The 20,166-nt window shown below is 39.2% G+C and overlaps 2 protein-coding genes across 7 annotated transcripts; both read right to left on the minus strand.

Moving 5' to 3' along the window:
- Positions 1-917: 917 nt before the first annotated feature.
- Positions 918-3,647, minus strand: cfl2 (cofilin 2 (muscle)). The gene is made up of 4 exons (XM_027171960.2): positions 3,474-3,647; positions 2,166-2,473; positions 1,970-2,046; positions 918-1,831 (listed from the first exon to the last, which is right to left on the minus strand). Exons 1-4 carry the CDS (start codon positions 3,474-3,476, stop codon positions 1,719-1,721), a joined length of 501 nt encoding a protein of 166 aa, XP_027027761.2. The 5' UTR covers positions 3,477-3,647; the 3' UTR covers positions 918-1,718.
- Positions 2,382-20,049, minus strand: baz1a (bromodomain adjacent to zinc finger domain, 1A). 6 transcript variants are annotated; one of them, XM_047821036.1, is made up of 28 exons: positions 19,894-20,049; positions 19,433-19,597; positions 17,866-18,141; positions 16,447-16,605; positions 16,253-16,351; positions 15,647-15,734; positions 15,396-15,530; positions 15,160-15,232; positions 14,904-15,070; positions 14,689-14,784; positions 14,449-14,587; positions 14,190-14,336; positions 13,738-13,833; positions 12,631-12,855; positions 11,648-11,813; positions 11,456-11,563; positions 11,270-11,364; positions 10,316-10,840; positions 9,776-9,960; positions 9,425-9,567; positions 9,179-9,327; positions 8,898-8,978; positions 8,542-8,789; positions 8,260-8,468; positions 7,793-8,124; positions 7,364-7,539; positions 6,917-7,004; positions 5,564-6,793 (listed from the first exon to the last, which is right to left on the minus strand). In XM_047821036.1, exons 2-28 carry the CDS (start codon positions 19,543-19,545, stop codon positions 6,621-6,623), a joined length of 4,491 nt encoding a protein of 1,496 aa, XP_047676992.1. In that variant the 5' UTR covers positions 19,546-19,597; positions 19,894-20,049; the 3' UTR covers positions 5,564-6,620. The 6 variants fall into 6 exon arrangements, 5 of the variants coding, with proteins under 5 accessions (XP_047676992.1, XP_047676995.1, XP_047676994.1 ...); XM_047821039.1 differs by having other exon boundaries at positions 7,364-7,536; positions 9,776-9,939; positions 16,253-16,354; XM_047821038.1 differs by having other exon boundaries at positions 9,776-9,939; positions 16,253-16,354.
- Between the last annotated feature and the right edge of the window lie 117 nt (positions 20,050-20,166).

The raw sequence follows: 20,166 nt of genomic DNA on the forward strand, positions 1-20,166 counted from the left end.
AGGCTACAGCTTGGCTACAGTTGCATAATCACTACTAGAAGAAAGTTCTTGATCATCTGAGACACCAATAGTGACAGTCACAGGCTTCTCTACCAAAACAACATATATTACAAACAAGGTTTTTAATTGTACACAATTTCTCCTGCTGACAGGTAGGAATTATAAACACTGACCCTGATTTTTAATTATGAAACGGAGATTGAAACACTTTGTTTATTGCCACCATTCAAAAGTGTGAAAAACTGTCTTTGAAACTGTGCCCAGGCTGCTCAAGCAGGCTTCCCTTTCGCAGCACTTTGGAGGCATGCTCAGTTTTGCCATTTGTGGACAACGATGACAAGACACAAAAGCATGTTGGCCATAAATAGCACCAAGCGGCAGAGGATTGCTCGCTACCGACAGATCAAATTCTCCAAAGGGAGAAGCAGTCCCTGGCCTCAAGCCTAGTTCTCTTGAAAGACACAGCATTTGAACAGAAACTCTTGAAGCATTGATGTGTATTCCATTAAAACTTTCAAAACATCAAGAAATATATCAGACAAGGTCACAAATAAAATCAAGTAGGACAGACAACCCTGACAACAAAAATGAGTGCTGTTCTGTTGACTATACACTATGAAAGAGTATTAAATTACAGGCCTATATGACAAGTTGTATATAGCATAGACAAATTATATTGCTGTTAAAAATAAATGCTGTTGGCTTGTTGCTAAATTATTGCAGTAGATGAAGTAAATTATACAAGGTGATTTTTTTTTTTAGGTTTGTGAATATTACATAATACTAAGATTTAATACACATCTTGCATTTTTTATTTTTAACTAGAGCTTGAATACATAAAAGCAAAAATGTAAAGACATTTGCTTCACTAAATATGTAAATATGGAAAAGGGTGAACCAGTCAGACCGAGACAGGATGATTTGTATGCCACAAGGTTTTATTTCAACGTGGCAAATTTATAGATCTCAAAAATTTATTTTTATTTATTTAAGGCTGCAAACGCAGATATTGCCATCTTTACAGATATTATGCATTCTCTTTTAGTGTTTAAAAAAAAAAAAAAACACCAAGCAGCACCTCCTCCTTATTTGGTGGCGCACTGTACATTCAAATAAAAATAAGGCTGTCCATATGCACTGCAGGAATGAAAACGGTGGTGACTTCAATATGATGACAAACACAGAAATTCCATAGACTCATGCCCAGTTGTGTCTCAACGTGTAGTGTAGAAACAAGTGCTTTCACAGCTGCATAGTACTCAACATATTAGCCATGTCAAATTAGGCCAATTAGGTAGAAAAGTTTAAATAAATACGTCAAAACGTAGAGTGCAAAGTGCTCGCAAATGGTTAATGCAATCCCTGTGTAGCATTAACAGAAAGCTTTCTCATGTTGGATACAGTAGTACATATCTCAGTGATACAAAAAGATAAACACTGGACATTGCATGGCTGTGCAGGGAGGACTGAACTTACAATACTGATTCATGGCATTGTTGTTAGTTAAAACATGCTACAAGAAACTTTTTTGGGGACATACAAAAACAGAGTTTGACATCAGCTGGCAAAAAAACGATAGATTTTAAAATGTTAGTGAGATCTTTTTCATATGGAAAAAAAAAATAAAAAAGAGAGAAAACTTAAAACTATTCCTTCAAGATCAAAATACAGCTAAGATAGAAAGCGAGTGGAATCCAGATGGCCGGTGTCTATTCATTTTACAGTGGTCGTCCTTCCAATGATACAACCACATTGCCTCCTAATTTTTCTGCCAGGGTTGTGCGGTCCTGAATGTCATCCAAGCCATTGACTTGCCATTCATGTTTGATACCTGCAAACAGTGCCACGTATACAGTGAATGTTTTGAATTACTCACCATTACAAAACCATATGAATCACAAATAAGCATTATATCAAGTATATGCATACTAGTTGTCATTAATATATAGAGATATAGAGAAGAACTTGCCTGTAAACTTCTTTTTAATGGCATCTTTTGAACTAGCGTATATCATCTTGCTTTTTAATGGTGCACCTTCAGGAGCCCTGGATACACACAGATCACATACAGTGACTTTTTGTGTAACAGGTTTTGTTAAGAAGCTGTGGATAAAATGAATTATTAAAATAGTACACATTTTTTCAAAATAGAAGGGGTTACATACCAAAATATAAATACCAAGTCTTCTTTCTTGGACTCTTTTGTTTCATAAGTGGCATCATACAAGCCATATCTGCAGTCATTTAGAGGTAGGAGCTTCACAAAACAGGCATATGGATCATCGACAGTCTCTCCAATGTCTCCAACAAGGATTTGCTTGTCCTCCTCCACAATAATCTTCTTCTTGTCTTGACTGAGGCAGAACAGCACTGCCTTTTTGCGCTTTTTTACCTCGTCCAAGGTTGATGACTTTCGCACTTTCATGTCATTGAAGACCTTAATAACATCATCATTAACGGTGACTCCAGAAGCCTGGGGTGAAAGGTGTTACAGACAGTGAAATTTTCATCTACATGGTTCAAAATCACTAACAAATTATGAAGAAGAAACACACACACACACACACACACACACACACACACACACACACACACACACACACACACACCTAACAGGTGGTTCCTGAGGTTACAGTTAATGATACGTGAGCAGGCTCATCATCACACCGTAAACATAGATAGGCTTCAGGCATAATTAAAGGATTAATAGCTACAGGTAACAACCTGACATAGTTATCATAATGATTAATGACAACATAACGAGATAATTACTGCTCATTGTGGTTCATTCATGTTTTGTAGCCTGTAGTTTGCTCTTCTGTGTCCTTTCACTCACTTCAGCTCATGTTAGCATCGAACCTGGGACTCTATTATAGCTGTAGCTTTTATTATAATCGGATAAATCCGGCGTCTGCGTTGGTTTGTGATGATTTTATTCGGTATCAGTGAGTTATCTGTGACTGAACCGACACTATGTGTGAACGGATAAACGTGGACGGGAATAACTAAGTTTCATTCACACAGGACAGAAAATAATCTCATTCGGTCAGTGATGGCGTCAGTTTGGCTAGTGTATAAATATTCCGGGTAGTTTACTGAATAAACGGTTTACTGGCTAGATTAGAAGTGATTATCTTTATAAAGTAGGGGCTAAAATTAAGTTAAAATGGCCGCCTGAGGCTCAAGGCCCAGACCGAAGATGTCCCAAACTGGAACTGATTTAATTAGCGGTTGCTAAACGGACGTAAGTTCTAAACCGCAGTTCTAAACACCCGCAGCGGCGAGAAGCGAAACTGTTCGTTTTAACGGCACCGGGTGTCTTTTTTTCCAGTCAAACAGAATGACCGGCTGTGCGCGAGTGAAAAAAAGTTAAATAACACGTAAGAGTTGTTGAAATTATATTTTGTGTATTACTTATTATTTTTGGCGATCAATCAGATTTCCGGAGCGTAATTAAAAGATTGATTACTCACCATGTTCTCTGATGGTATCTAGGTTGCCGATAAATGTGCGAATTTTCTTGGTAACTTCTATGAGGGAATGTGAGCGCGCAACCGTATGAGCGCGAGACCACGAGGAGGGAGGGGGCAGAGAGGCGCGCGCGTGCTCACCGCTGCACAGTCGCAGTGACGGACAAACTCTGCAGTGGCAGTGCGAACGACCGCGTGACCACCGCACAGGAAAGTTCTGCGGCACAACCGAGCGCGTGACCATCACTGGTACATTTCTGCAGCGCAAACGGGCACGTCACAACCCCAGTACAGTGCAATGCTATGCAGTGACAGGCACTGCACGGTACAGGTGTGATGTGCAGAAAGACAAGTGACTGCCACTACATGCTATATTTCTATAGTGCATTGAGGCTCGTGACCACCACTGCACACTGCAGATCTGTTGCACAGACCAGTGCATGACCACCACTGAACAGTATAGCTCTGAAAGGTAAACCAGTGCATGACCACCACTTCACAGTAGAGCTCTGAAAGGTAAATGGGCACATGACCACCACTGCACAGTAGAGCTCTGAAAGGTAAACAGGCGCGTGACCACCACTGCACAGTATAGCTCTGAAAGGTAAACAGGCGCATGACCACCACTGCACAGTAGAACTCTGAAAGGTAAACAGGCACATGACCACTGCACAGTAGAGCTCTGAAAGGTAAACAGGCACAGGACCACCACTCCAAATTTAAGTTGCACAGAAAAGTGTGTGATCAGGTCTGCAGTGCAAACAAGTGTAAGACTTGCACTGCATGGTATGCAGATAAGAAGCACAATGTAGTAAAAGGGGTCTGGATTGCAAACAAATTTGTGATCAATATATAACACAATAACAGGTTTTACAGTGCAGTCAGACAAGTGACAGCCACTGCACGGGATTGCAGTGAAAGTAAACAATAGCAAGTGCTGCAGAGCAAAATAATGAATTACAGTCATTGCACAGTAGGTTCTGCAGTGAACACATGACTACAACTGCTATCCCTGTACAATCAGATGCAAACAGGGCCTTGCAATGCAATCAGTTTATTGTCCAGCACAACACAGTACAGTGCCAGGCTCTGCAACTGACTGTAATGGTACAGTAAAATGACTGGGTCTATAATCTTTGAAATCTGTTAGGAATTAACTAATTAAATTTAGGCATAAAATAAATGTACCACTTATATGGAAACAATTATAATAACGGAAACAAATAGAATGGCAATAGAAAACCATGAAATAATAATTGAACTGAATAACTGAATAAAGCATGTATAAGCCAGTTTACAATTGGATAATTGCAAAAAAAAAAAATTACTGCAGCATATGGGACATTGTTTTAAAAGTTTGTCAAAATAAATTAAAAATAATAACTAATACCACTTGTAATATTAATGCTGTGTTAAAAAGGGAAAATATATTTTCTAATTGTGATTTCAGCTTTTAATGTAAGAGCATATAAGTCCATGAAAAATGCTAATAGGCATTTCCATAAGTTAACCTAAAATAAAAATGCATTTAAAAAATGCTAACCGGGTTAAAAAGGCACCCATTTGGGAAAATGACCATTTGTCATACATCTGAACAGGCATGTGTTTACTGCAGTGTACAGCAACAGGCTTTGTGACACAAATGACCAAACGAGTAGGACAACCTCTGTACACAAGTATATATGCACAGCTTTAGTGGTTGGCATTGTACCTACGACAAACGATTAAATACAGTGCAAACAAGCACACGGCCAGAGCTGCAATGATGCTAATGGTGCTCTGGACAAAATAGATACTCTGGTAAATGGGAAGTTGTGGCCTAATGGTTAGAGAGTCTGACTCCTAACCCTAAGGTTGTGGGTTCGAGTCTTGGGCCGGCCACGACGGAGGTGCCCTTGAGCAAGGCACCGACCCCCCCAACTGCTCCCCGGGCGCCACAGCATAAATGGCTACCCACTGCTCCGGGTGTGTGTCCACTTTGGATGGGTTAAATGCAGAGATCAAATTCTGAGTATGGTGAATCATACTTAGCTGTATGCCACCATCACTCAAATGAATCTGTAGTAGAAGTTATGGACAAGTGCAGTCTCAGGCACCAGAAAGTACACTTTAATGTAAGCCATTTACTACTATACAAATTAAACCCATACAGTGGAGAGAGAAAAAAAAAAAGACTACATCCACACAAAAAACACTTATTCTATAAGAACAAAATGTAATGAATTTAATTCTACTCCAAATACTGCACCATATGCAGAAACAATAAATGTGGTTGTGCCCAAATATAAACATACTATGATTTGGCAAACATTATTAGTTTTGATGCAGTCTGTTGCCCTGCCCTTGAAAATGGTTTATCAAGGCTTTTGAAACACCTTTCTACATGAAAGGCTGACCCTGGATAGTCAATGACAATTTCCACCCCTCAAATTCAAGCCTTTGACTAAGACTCCATAGCAGATTATGTACACAAACTCAGAGATTTTTTTACAAAGGAAATTTATTTATATTATAGAAAATATACAGAACAGCTAGGAAAATAACTATCTGAGAGGAAAACAGCCTTTCACCAAGGTTTCTATTGTTTGCAGTACTGTTTGCTGGTAGTAAGTGTACACAACCACAATCTAAGAAAAAGCAAACACAAACCATATTAATAAATTAAGCAAATTCCAAAGTATACCCCAAACTAAAATAAATATTGTGGATAGTATAACAGGAAAAAAGAAGCAGGTCTTAGTCCCTATGTAGTGTTTAACCAAGCTACAGGGAACTTACTGAAACAAATAGTTTTATTTATTTTACTATTTTCACAACTACAAAAAACAGAAATGCTATTTGTTCCTTAAGTTGCAACACTTAGTTTATCAATACATATGAATTATGTTATGAAATCTATACACAGTAGTCTAAACTCAGTCAAGATATAAAATACAAATGCACCATTTAGAAAGTTTTTTTGCCCCTAATCAGTGAACAAAGCGGAATTTCAAAAAACAGTGCAAATATTTTTCACAGTGCAGGCTTGTCCTGCAACACATTAGGCAAAGCCACAATGCCTTCTTGCATCCCATATGTTCTTCCAAATCATAAATGGAGTCTCTTGTTTGTCTGTTGTGTGCATGACGTTCCAGTGAAATAAGTCTGGGTTTACATTCGGGATCGTTTCTGTGGAGGGCTCGTTCGCTCAGCCAGGCCGAGTCTCTGTATCTCAGAGTGGAAGAAAGCTTGAAGCCTGGTGCCAGCCTTGGCCTCACCAGTGTTACGAGGGTTGTACTCAAGGCAGTTGGAAAACATCAGTTCCACATCATTAATATACTCCGCTGTAAAAACATGAAAAAAGAAGAACTGAGAAATGACTAAGGTACTGCAGTGTATGCATCTGTGATGACAGATCTCAATAATGCATCATCTATCATTCCAGATTAAACAAGCAGGCAACTTACATGCAGTTTTGTATTCGCAGTTGTTCACCTTTTCTCGTATGATACTCAAAGCAATAGGTTTTTTGATGATATCATAGTAATCGGGTACCTGCCGAAAGAGCCCAGTATGTTATCTTGGGAGACCTCAGACAAGAGAGAAACTGGAGCAGCAGCACAGTGGTGCGACAACTAAAAACTCCCTAGTTTTAGAAACTGTTACTCCTGAGGAGAAATTTATATAAGCAATCTACTGTAGTTGTGGATCTTAGCTCTTATCCCTATGACTCTACCTTACACACCTGATCCATTTCACATATTTTGTTGTTTTAATGGTAGGAAAAATTTTGGTCCCAAGTCATGAGGTTGGATATACTACCATAGACAAAAGTTTTATTTACCATGAATGATTACTGATTTACTGGGAAGACTGAAAATTACCAAAAAATGGTTAATATTTATATCATGTACCTGAGTTCTAGACACCAGTTTCATGAAGGGCCAGCTATCCTCATGTCTAACAAGATCTACAGTGAGCTGTTCACACACTGACAGCTCATGAACACCAAGATTTCTCCCTGAGCAGCGGCGACTAGAGGAAGAGTTGCTGGGGGCCAAGGACATCTTATTTTTAGGTGAGACCTCTGCTGGAGAAACAAACAAATTGCAGAAGCACTGGAAAAATCTGTATTATAGCATGTGGATTATATATTTGCTTTTAAACAGTTATCAGGGGAATAAAATTTTCCATAAAAGTATTTAAGTTGCATTTAACATTTATGTAACATTTTGATGCATAAACAATACAATTAACCATGACAAGTTGATGAGAACACACACACACACACACACACACACACACACACACACACACACACACACACACACACGATAGCTAACCTGTGCTGGGTCTTTTCCTGGACTCCGTGTGAGCTGCAGGACTCGGGTGAGAGCTGCTTTTGTTTGTGGTGCCATTGGTGTTTAGCACCTCTAAGCTGAGACGAGCACTGCAGCGGCTTCCAGCTCGAGGAGGGGGCCTGCCATTGGACACTGGAGTGGCTTTCTTCCCTGTGCTTTTAGAGCCTCCTTTAACGGAGGAGTTGGTCTGTTTGGGTGTGTTTTGCTGGCTCTGTGGTGCGGAATGATTTGATTCAGCTTGTCTGGATCTACTGCTCGATCGGACACCTTTAGAAATCTGTAGAGGAAGCTTCACCGCAGCCTTCTTGGAGCCACTTCGGATAAAGTGAGAAAAATTATAATCTTTCCATTAGTTGTTATATAATATGAATAGGTCAATTCATTTCAATAATAAAATGTATCAAGTGTGTTATATAAAGTTGACACTCTATTCAACCAAATCAACCAACCTTTCCTTCTCTTCCTCTTCCGACTCCTCATCTTCCAACTCTTCCTCCTCTTCCTCTTCCTCCTCCTCAGATTCTTCTACCTCTTCTTCAGATTCCTCTTCTTCCAGTTCCTCCTCAGAATCAATGGAGGAGCGCTGGCGAGAATTTATGCGGTGAGAGCGTTGTTTGGGACGACACTCTGGGCAGAACCAGTCTTCACTGGGAACAGCCTAGGAAGTAATACGTACATGTTATTCACTTGACATTACAAAAACTTTGGGGCCATTTGGAAACAAAGTTTACCTTTAGCTTCGGGCGCACGCAGAAGATGTGATGGCCTCGGTCACACCCGTCACAAAGCAGCATGTTCTCACTATCTCCCTTCCTGCGGCATACCTTACAGCGGGCGTTCAGGATGGACTTTGCCCAGAGCACACTGCGCTCCAGTGTTGACAGATGTAGGAAAAGCTGTGAGAGGCTAGAGCAGGTCAGAAGAGATTCTCGCCAGCGCTCCAGCACAGTCTTCACCGGTCGCCCACATTCACTTCCATCTGCAGTTCAAGAACATCACACTTTAATTCATAATATGGAAAACATGAATCTCCAAAACGTAAGATGACAGAAGCTTTCAGAAAAGAAGAATGAAAATATTAACCCACCATCCTTCTCACTGGACTGTTCATCATCTTTCTTCTTCTCTTTTTTCTTTGTTTTCTGGTCTTTTTTACTTTCCTCATCACCTGATTTAAAAAGGAAGAAAAAATAGGAAACAATGTATTCCTTCAGCATACCAAAGCAGTACAAAGAAAATCAGAAAGACAGAGGGAGGGGAGAAAAGAAAATATTTAAAAAAATAAATAAAATTACACACACACACACACACACACAGAGAAACAAACCTGCCATTCAAAGTACCACTAGCTGGCTGGAGGAGACTTACCCAGTGGAGCTTTAAGAAATTTTCGCTCAATACCCTGCTCTATCTGAGCAAGGGCCCGTGCAAGGTAATGCACATTGTTGTTTACAGGCTGAGGTGTGCTAGCACTGGTGGATGATGCACTCTGGCTCTCACTCTTCAATTCCTGCAACCTGAGCAGCAAGATCAAAGGATGTCAAGTTTTGGGTTATTTTATTTCACAGTGAACAGGAAGTTGTATGTTCTCTGGTATATTCCAGTCACAGTTACCTGTCTTTGACTCTGACATGATTCTCCTCCATCTCCGTGGCCTCCTCCTCACCATTGACTAGACAAGTATCTTTGCCCTCAGAAACCAGCAGACCATAGTTTCCGCTTTCCAGTGCTGCTCTCAATGCACCTCGTTCCATCACCTGATAATTCACAGCAAATGAGCAGGACTGAACATTGTTCACATACTGTCATAATTAAACACAAAAACTGAATTCGTACATCAGCAATTACAGTGCAATGCATACATATCCATGTTTCAGTGTAAATCAATCCAGACAGATTTTTTCTTTTTAAATTAAAGCAGAAAATAAAATTAAATCTAAACAGAGACACTGCAGGCCACCATACCTTAACTGAACCCAGAGTTCCCTGATAGATACGGTCCTCAATGTCCAGCAGCAGATCCCTGAGACGATTCTCCATTCGGCGCTCAGCAGGTACAGTGCTTTCGAGTTGAGAGGAGCCGTTTTTCAACTTCACAGTACTCCCTTTGGTCTCTGATGGTGATTTATCTGCAGAATTACACCACAAATCTATCAAATCCATGAAAGCAGCAATTCAGTTGTCATGTTATACTTGAGACTGGTAAAGCTGTATCACACAGAAAAACAAACTATTATTAACCATTTACTATTTGTTACAATCCCACAAAAAAAGCAATAAAAGCCACTATTAATTATTTTCATTTGCTTGTCATCATACCAGAAATCAGTTGATCCAGGAAAACATTCCTATATTGCCTACTCCATTGTACAAGACCACTAGTAGTACTAGTTATGTTTTTGTTCATTTGGAATTATTATAATAACTTTTTACCAAGTCATCTTGTTGTTAGATGTTGGCATCACAGTATTTCTATCAACACTCAAGCTTTTAATTTTAAAGTACCTGAGTGGTGGTATCGCTCTACAGCAGTACTGCTGAGCAGCTGATTGATGCGCTCCTTCTCCTGCACCAGAGTCTCTTTAAGCGCGCTTTCCCTATGTCCGCGTGAATTCAGTGCCTCAATCAGTTGCTGCAGCTCAGCAGTTGTGCAATAAAAGGCCCATTGATTGGGCCGGTTGACTGGGATCAAAGTGCTCTGGTACGACCTGTGCTCTTCAGTCTTCACAGGACTTTGGGTAGAGAGATCTTCTGTTTTAGTCTCCGGGACAGGTCGAGGCTCCAGCATATCCTCAGTCAGGCCAAAAAAATCATCCTCCACAAAAAGTGCTCCAGCTGAGGGGAAAAGCCAGTAACGGCGATAAAAGCGGTCACGGCCCAGTGGCAGAATATATGTACACATTGCAGCTTTGTGAATGCGCTCTAATAACTCCTTCTCCTTCAGTTGCTGTTGTTGTAGCTCCTCTGGGCTGGGGCCAATTTTCAACTCTTCCTCACTTGCTGGCTTCCCTTTTGTAGTGCTGCCATTAGCTGGGTGTGAAATATTTAAAATGTAACAATGTTTAACAATATAAGCTTTAAATTCCAACAAAAGTTTTTTTTAATTGCTTAAGCATCCAAATACTATTAACACAAGCTATCAACCTATTCTAACTAAAGATAAGAGACAATAGGCTCACTTTAGGCACTTAAACAGTAAAAATGGTGTATTTCCAAGAAAACTGAGTAATGTTTTAGAGGTCAGTCAAATCAGTGGCCTTGACGGAAATAGTACATGGCGGATTGCATGTCTTATGCCTTCTCTGGTGACAGAAGTGACACAAGATGTGCAATACCTGATAGACAGAATTCACCCACATGGCTATGGTGCAAGGCTTTCTTTTGAGTGAATATACAATGTGATTTAAAAAAAAAAAAAAAAAGTGGCTCACATCTTCTGTAATAAAAAAGTATATAAACCTTTGTTAGATTTGCCATGCTGTACATGCTCCCCTTCATCCTCTGTCTGGTCTGCATGACCTTCCTGGCTCTCTGTACTAGTGTCCATCTCATCTCTGTAAGGAACAAGTAGGGAATTAAATCAGCTGCTCTTTTCATGTTGATTCAAATCGCGGTCCTGGTTGATGACTTGATTATGCTTCTTACCCTGCAGTATGATTGCCATTTCTCACTTCCTCTTCTTTGAGTTTTTCATGTTTCTCTTTAAGTTTCTGTTCCTGCTCTCTTAGCTTCTCCTCCTTTCTTTTACGAACTCTGACGAGAAAAGCAAGTTTCATAAAGGTTTCTGTCTAATGCATGTTTGATGCATTTGCTATGAAATGCTGTAATTGGCAGTACCTGTTAGCAGCTTCCTCCCTCTCTCTGCGGTGCTGCTCAGCTTTGAGTTCACGGAGCTCCATCTTGGCAGCTCGTTGCTCATCAGCACAATCCTCAATAAAGTCTCGAGTGGAGATCAGAGTCAGCAGCTTCCCGCACAGAGCATGCAGGAGCTTCAACTTCTCACCTGTTATCACAATATTGAAATTAGCAGACATCAAATGCAGCCCACTTAAACTTAATGCAAAAATACTTATTTATAATGATCTATAACATATATACAACTATAATCTGAAGAGGGAGAGAATTCAGTAGCTCAGCTTACTCAGTAGTTTAATTTCTTATAATTGCCACTATAACAGCTACAGGCAGTGATGCATAACTAAACCAATGATTTAAAAAACATGCTTAAAATGCTTCAAGAAGTGCATCTTCCAGTTCTCAACCTATATCTATGTCTCTGCTAGTAACACACAGCATCACGATGTATATTTGTACAATTTATCAGCCATATACTACTGCTCCATCTATGTAAAAAGATGTAATTAGGGTGGTGTGCCATCCTCAGCAGAGCAGTGACAATCATGCCAGTGTGTGGTGCAGGAATAACACTAGTGTAACACTGTCTTCATTTACTGACACTTACTTAAACACAACTAATAGTTATATAGGTTAATAATATTAGGTCTTAAATGTTTATGGGCCAAAATTGTCATGTAGTCAGAACCTAGGGTTATTATTACCCCAGCAGTAACCTTTTAATTCTGCTATACACTTGAACCTGTGTAATGTCCACTAAAATAGCAGTACCTGTATATGTAACGTTTTTATTAGGAGTGCCTCGTTTAATTTTATGTAGCAACTCCAGAATATGAAAACTCAAAATTATGCCTTGCACAAGATAAACCTATCTAACAAATGCCACAAATGTAAATGTATTCATTTCTATTTTGAGTAAAACTGTATGGTTTGTCCCATTATATTTTAAGACTTTGTACACATACCCGGCAGCAAATCATAAACAGCAGTGCAGGACAGCTTCTTGAGCAGGCTGGGGGCAGAGAGGCGCAGCTCCACACAAGGGTCATCAGTTGAGCCAAAGCCCCCTTGTTTCTGGTAGCGGAATTTTGCGTTGGTGTAATTACACTCTGCCCCTGAGGCCAAGACATGCAGTCTCAGAATCTCAGAGAGTGTACAGCTGTCCAGATCCAGTTGTTTTAGACTGCAGCCTGTGTAGGGAGTAATTTTGGGTAGGTATAAAAATCAATATATAGTCATTAAACTGCAACCATGAGTAAGAATTTTAAATCAAATTTGGTACCTTCTGTGTGTGGGAAATCAACATATAAAATAACTAAGTAAAATAGTTGTTGTGCAGCTGATTTATTGGACATTGTACATATTTTATTCATATTTTTTTTGTAGTCATATAATGATATGGGCTTTAAGAACCTTTTAGACACGATTCATGCCTTGGAGTGCAACTTTATGCACTCCAAGTGCATATGTAACTGATATCAATTTGCTGTTGGTTTCACATTGTAGACGAAGAAAGGAGGGGGGAAATATAAAACTGCTGTTTGTGGCCCTTCCTGCAGTTAGGATTTAAAGCATCATGCTCAGATGATCACAGACCCATTATATGGTTCTTGGACCCATTACGAAATGATGCTGTTTATGTGAAAACAGCGTTCAAGTGCTTGAGAGAGCTACAGTCCCACACTAATTGGCTCACTGCACCAGCACTTTGTCAAGTGCTTGCATTTTAGTTCAAACAATAATCTTGCAATGGTGGCATTTTACTTAGCAAGTTAGTGTTCTGAAAGAGCTCCCAAAAATTAATATCAGAAAAGTTCATCTGATATGCAAGTATGCTTGCAAATTCCATTCTAGCAAATTAGAAAAGGCTTCAAGTGATATGCTTCATCATATATGCAGAAGTATGTGGTTAAGAAAGTAATACAAATATAGATATGATTAAAAACCTGCATGACAAGTTGCTGTATCACAGCAGAGACAAATGTTAACTTTACTGCCAGAAATGCAAAAAGCACAGTATTTCAACATGGAAATTCATCACAGCACTGAATGCAAGTAGTTCTGCTTCTCACCTTGATGGAGCTGAGGCCAGGCAGCAGCCAGTGAGGCCACAGCACTAATAGCAGACTGTGTGGGGTCAGCATCATCATCCAGCACCTCACTCAGATCTTACAAAATAAATAAATAAAATAAATAAATAAAAAATAAAAAAACACAAACATATTAAACCTGTTCAATAGCCAGTAACTATGCTTATTACTGAGAAACCCTTTATGTCGACATTATAAATAATAATAATAATAGTTTTATCTGGCACACCACTGAAATGAATTCACTTGATCACACAACTCCTAGTTTACCCTCTTGTGAATTTTTAATCAATCATTCTTAACCATCGTCTCACTCATATTATAAAACAGTTACATCCATTCACAAAGGATTCGCCCCAAATATTTAGATATCTAAAAAAAAAAAAAAGAAGGTGTTATTTAGTTATATAACAGTTAAAAAAAAAAATTCTAACCTTTTGCATCAGCCTCGGCCACTTGCTCTTTAGCTACCTCCTCCTGCTCTTCATCCTGGGCCTGGAAAATTGCAGACAAGAAAAAGAACAGGAGCTCGCACAGTGGCCCCTCAGGATCACAGCTTATAAGAGCCTCCTCTAAAATCTCTGTCAGAAAAACAACAACAAAAAAAAAAAAACATTTCCAATAATGAGCTGATGTACAAACTTATTTATTATGATCACTACATGCTGCCTATATATGCATCACTATTCACACCTAGCGTGATGCCTTCAGGAAATTCATCATTAAGGTCAAAAAGCTCTCCAAATGCCTTCAGAAATTCCAGCACCATCAGTGCATCTCCAAAAAGCTCTGGAGGCAAACGCGTCTTCACTGGCACTGGTGTTGGAAGCTCCTACACACACACACAGGTTTAAAAAATATATATAAATTATTGATTGCTTTCCCACAAACTCATGATCACATGCAAATACTTGGGCAAAAAGGCACTCTTACCTTGAGGTCATCACACTCCATGTCTTCTCGGGGCTTACTCCACAACTTCAGTCGCTCAGCATATTTCTTCTTTTCCTCCTTTAACTTTTCTCGCTCCTGAGTAAGGTGAATGAAATACAGAACTGCCATTACAGCACAAAACCTTCCTTCATACCTTTCAATATTACATGAATGACAAAGACGTTAATTCAGAAGTGGTTTGGTTTTCAACCCACCCGCTCTTTCTCAATCTTCATTCGTTCTTTTTCCTCTTTCCTTTTCTGTTTTTCTTCCTCAAGCATTTTCTTAATTTCCTCTTTCCTTCTTTCTTTGTCCTCCTTCTCCTTCCTCTTAGCTTCCAACAAATCTTCTCTCTCTCTCTTCATTTTTGTCTTTTCGTGTGCTTAACAAGTGAAAACATGCAAATATTGAGGACACATTTGACATTTAAAAAAAAAAAATAAGTTCAATGTATTTAATATTATGGCTTACACGTTGTCATCATTTCGTCTTTGTGTTGCATGAGTTTCAGTTTTTCTTCTGCAGCTCGCATTGCATTCGCGCCCTGAAAGATAATGGCAACTTCATCAAAAACATCTGGAATTTCCAGGCTAACAAAGCCTTAAGAGCTCGTCTTGTTCAAAGTCATGTGTAAAGAATAACAGCACAACAGATCAAGCTCGGGGTGGGGTGAACGATCTGCAGAACCGAGCCATAGCTGCACCCACCTGCACAGGAGATGCATTACTGTTAGGTCGACCTTTGGCCCTTCCAGGAGGACTAAAGTCAAAAACCGGGGCTTCATCGGGGAAGAAGTGGGAGAAACTTTGTTCTGACAGTTTATATGTTGCAATGGTTGATGGCTACAATAAAAAAAGAAACACAATCTAATTTATACGGCACATTTATTTGTTCAGAACACAGAGGATGGGGTTAAATGAAATCAGAAATGATTTAAAATCAGGAATAATTTGCCTACTTTGAGTCTGATGGTCCCATTTACTGGTTCACAATGTTGTTTAAGGAGGAGTTTTAGTCTGTCTCGTGTGAACACATTCTTCTTTCGACTACAGCAGCAAGCCAATACATTTAAAAAAAAAAAAAAAAAAAAAAAGTTGTTTAGTAAAATACAAATCATTAGCAAAACTAGTTTTAATGAAAACTTCATACATAAAAGCAAAAGACAACTCAAATGTGCTCAACAACGTAAGATTAATTTAAATCACTAGTGAATAGTTTAATGATTATTTCATGTGCTTGTAAAGAACTTGAGAAGTTATACTATAAAACATTTGGGTTTGTTCATAATCAAATATACATCAGAGTTTAATTTAAACTTCTGTTAAAATTAGTCTGAGATTATCTATATCTATATATATCTATATCTATATATATCTATATATCTCTCTCTCTCATATATATATATATACACATATATATACATACATATATACACACACACACACACACACACACTAAAGTTTCAAACAGATTTTACATTAGAAACCTGTATCGAGACAATAGCATTTAACCACTTAACCCCCATAACATAATAACCGTACATTAGATAAATGAGTAAACTTACACAATCTGTGACGATTTCACAATAGTGGATTCACTAGACTCTGGACTGAGAGGTTGAACCTTATACATAAACATGGATGGGTTGATGGCCTTCCACTTCCTGCTTTAGAAAACAGGTTGAGATTTCCAATCCAGCAAAATAAAAATAAAAAACCGTACTGTTGTACAACAAAATAGGCACTAGCAGGAACTTACCCACTGGGTGTTGTTTTGGGGGACATGGGTGACGTGAAAATAATTTCATCATCACTGTCACTGATGATGATGGAGTCATCCTCTGTACAATGCTTGGCATGACCGTTAAGTGTCCCGTTGGAATGAGGTGGAATGACCTCCAAGATCTGGCAAGGTTGTCTGTGGAACATGAATAAGTATAATGAAGCGGCAGGAATAGAGAATAATAGAATCAACAATGACAAACACATTTGCAATCACGTGCCTCAACACACACACACACACACACACACACACACACACGCATGCACACAACCACTGAACTTTCTATTCCTGAACTTGCCAGTGACGATTCATTAGATCCATGCTGACATTATTTGCCTGTTTTCTGAGTTGTTGTTCGCATTAAACCTATTCTGTTCAAGGGACCAGGCAAACCAGCTAATATTCATTATAGCTGAATCATTCAATCAACACTGACTTAAAGATCAATTATTTATATAACTGATCTATAAGAATTTAGACCCAAGCATTCACCCATTAAATGAACATCATTCACATTAAAACCAAACTATGTACACAAGAATTACATGGCGGTTCTACAAGACATTGTTACAAGTCTTGTTTATATATATGTTTTTAATTACTCGTTTTACTCGAGTTTTGACCCAGGAGTTATTTTCACTACACTACCCACATCATTTCGTCACATTCAGCATGATTAGCTAAACATGTCAAAAAACATACTGAGCACTGTTTAAAAATGTTCCAGGCTTAAACGTTATCACTGGAAATTCTGTCAGAATGGTTTCTCCCCTTGTCTAGAAAAGTCAACACTACACAGGAAAACATGCACATGTAGCTCTGGTGCAGGCCTCAACTGTGTGACATTTGGGACACCTCTAGAACTGGGCAGATCTGTGTGTGGGTGGAGCTAAGAATGTCACTCTTGGCTCCACCCACACACTTCTGCTATACCCAACTGACAAGCACGTCTCACGATGGCTGTCCCAGATCATCTCACAGAACACCACAAAGCTTTCTGATCCTCATTAATTGTACAGGATAAGGCTAGGCTTAATGCTCGGTCCCTCTTTACTGCTCTACACCATCTTTCATTTTTTTTCCTTGAAGAATGTTAACAACTTGATAATTTAAAATGCATTTTATTGTACAACTTGCACAAACATCACTGACCAAACACAGCCATAATACCAGTCATTACAGCACTTATTCCTTGTTTATTCTCAAATATGCAAAGAAAATATATGATAACTAATTTGATAAGATGTGGAGGCCATCTATGTAAAACTTGCTGATTACAAACACTAAATTCACACTTGAGAAAAAAAAATTGTGGGTTGAATCTTGTGGCATAACATCCAAGGTCTCAATAATACATCTTACATTGAAATTATAAATAAGTATTCATTATGTTACCTTCCACCAGAGCGACTTATGTCAACCATCTCCCCTGGAAAGAAACGCTCTTTGATGAAAGCACAGACGTCGTCGCATATCTCACGAAGCCGTGTGCGTTGGGTGAGTGCAGTAAGGTGCAAGAGAGGCAAGAGTAAAGCTTTGGGAAAGCTCTTCAGATTAAGTTTGGCCTTCTTCTCACTTTCCAAGGCCTCCTGGTAGGTTAGACCAGGTTTGCCAGTCAATGCACAACTCCACACCAGACTGTTACAGAGTATGGTTCTTTCAAAAAATTCACTGTGGAAAGAGCATTTCACCAAAATATGTTGTCAACAACTACCATCAAAACATGCAGGTTAATAAAATAGAAGGTCAGGAATTCATACAACAGTATATAACTATATAAAATATATTAACTTCAATGGTGAAACCCATATCAGTCAGGCATATTTAACAAAAAAACTTTAAAGTTCAAACTGTTTTAAATGTCCTGCTTACAACAGTCTGGCGAAGCATCTAACAGTAACCTGGCTATAAACAGACCGAATTGGTTGGTTGTTTGTCTCCCCCCCCCAGTTGTGCTTTCACATTATTTTACAATTTTGACCAAGACCACAGACTCTGAATCACGTATATTGGGTTTAAAGTAAACCACTAAACCAGGTTCACTGTTGGGAACTTGTACTTGTCTTGTAACCACAGACCATATGAACTCAGTACATGGAGGCTGTGGTCTTGTGATGGTCCACTTTCATTGAAGAACAGGATGAAGGTGTGAACAAACGACTATCTGCAAAGTATATCTATATGGTAGAGGTACATGATAAAACAACCAAGGAGTGTAGGCGTTTCTGCTTAACCATTAAATAAAGCAGTGTATTAGTAATGAAACATACACCACTAGCTAACAAAGCAATTAAACTAACTCTTTAATAACAGCAATTCTTAGTTATTTATTTACACTAAACACGGTTATTGACTATTAATAGTAACTATAAACAGTAGGAGGCTAAGAAGAGGGAAAGTCACACACATGTTTTCCAACAATAGCTGCTACCACGTTTCTAGCTAAACATCCTGTGAGCAGTCAAAAGTTAACAGCACCTGAATACCAACAAAAGGACGCTCTTCTTTAACTACATTGGCGAACCAACACAAAAGCATCAATTAAACCGACCTTTAGACGTAGAAATAACTTTCTCGAAGCTGTTTTAACACTAAGCTAGCTAGTTCACACCGGCCTAGGCGAGGTGCGGATGACTAACCTAGCTATTAGCTAAGGCTAGTAAATGTATTCAGATTACTTACACCTGCCACTTCAGTACACAACACCTCTAATCAGAGACGGTTTTCCGATTAAATACAGGGTTTATATCAGGAAACGACACAAACGAACAATGAAACAAAAGTATACGTCGAAGGAGAAATAACAAACGGTGGTACTTTAGTCGAGAGCAAAACTTTCGAGGACGTCACTGTGTAGCGAGACTTCGTAAACAGTTTGATGTAGTTAGCTAGCGGTGTGCTAACTCGGTTACCATCACAACAACTTCAAAAATGGGGTGACAATACAACGGATATCACTCACTCGTACGTCCTGAATATTTCCTGAGTGACTTTACAAAGAAACACTTCTTCGTCTGGCTTGAGATCAGCTGGAGGTTTCTGTCTGACGAACGGCTTCTTATGAAGAAGAGGCATCTTTCTTTATCTCGGCGTCTTTTCTGTTGATGCCGCTGACGGGTGTCCTAGACTTTTTTTAATTTATTTTTTTTAATGGAGAGAAAAAGAAAGTGAAAAAGATGTCACTTCAAGTTCGGAGGCGACAAAGAAAACTTTATCATCCTTAAACGAGCTTAAAACCTCCAACAGCTTAAAAAGGCGCTAGATTTCAAGAGGAAACGAAGCCTTTGTTAATCACACACGCTTCCCGGTGACGTTACAGTCAGCCCGCACGCGCAGGCTCTCTCTCAATGAGCGGCTGTTTTAACTCCTATTTACCGACAGAAAGTAAATTATAGAAAACCACAAACTCAGAAATACATTTACCGATTATAGAAAACAGGACAGAATTAATCCTCTCCAAGAAATAAAGGCAAAACTCGGGGCTTGCCCCACTTCTCCGGGCGGGATGCGCGTGCTGACAAGTTTTGATCCCTTCTACCCCTACTTCGGTTGTCGACAAGGAAACGCTGTGGGCGGGGCTTTACAAGTTCTGATATTCTATTGGTTCGACGTGCTGCCACTCCTATGTCCGCCGCCCACGTTATACGTCAGGATTAGTCTTTTATGTCCTTTGTGTATTTGGACAGATTTATTTGT

The sequence above is a fragment of the Tachysurus fulvidraco genome, chromosome 12, assembly GCF_022655615.1.
Source record: "Tachysurus fulvidraco isolate hzauxx_2018 chromosome 12, HZAU_PFXX_2.0, whole genome shotgun sequence".
Classification (NCBI taxonomy): domain Eukaryota; kingdom Metazoa; phylum Chordata; class Actinopteri; order Siluriformes; family Bagridae; genus Tachysurus; species Tachysurus fulvidraco.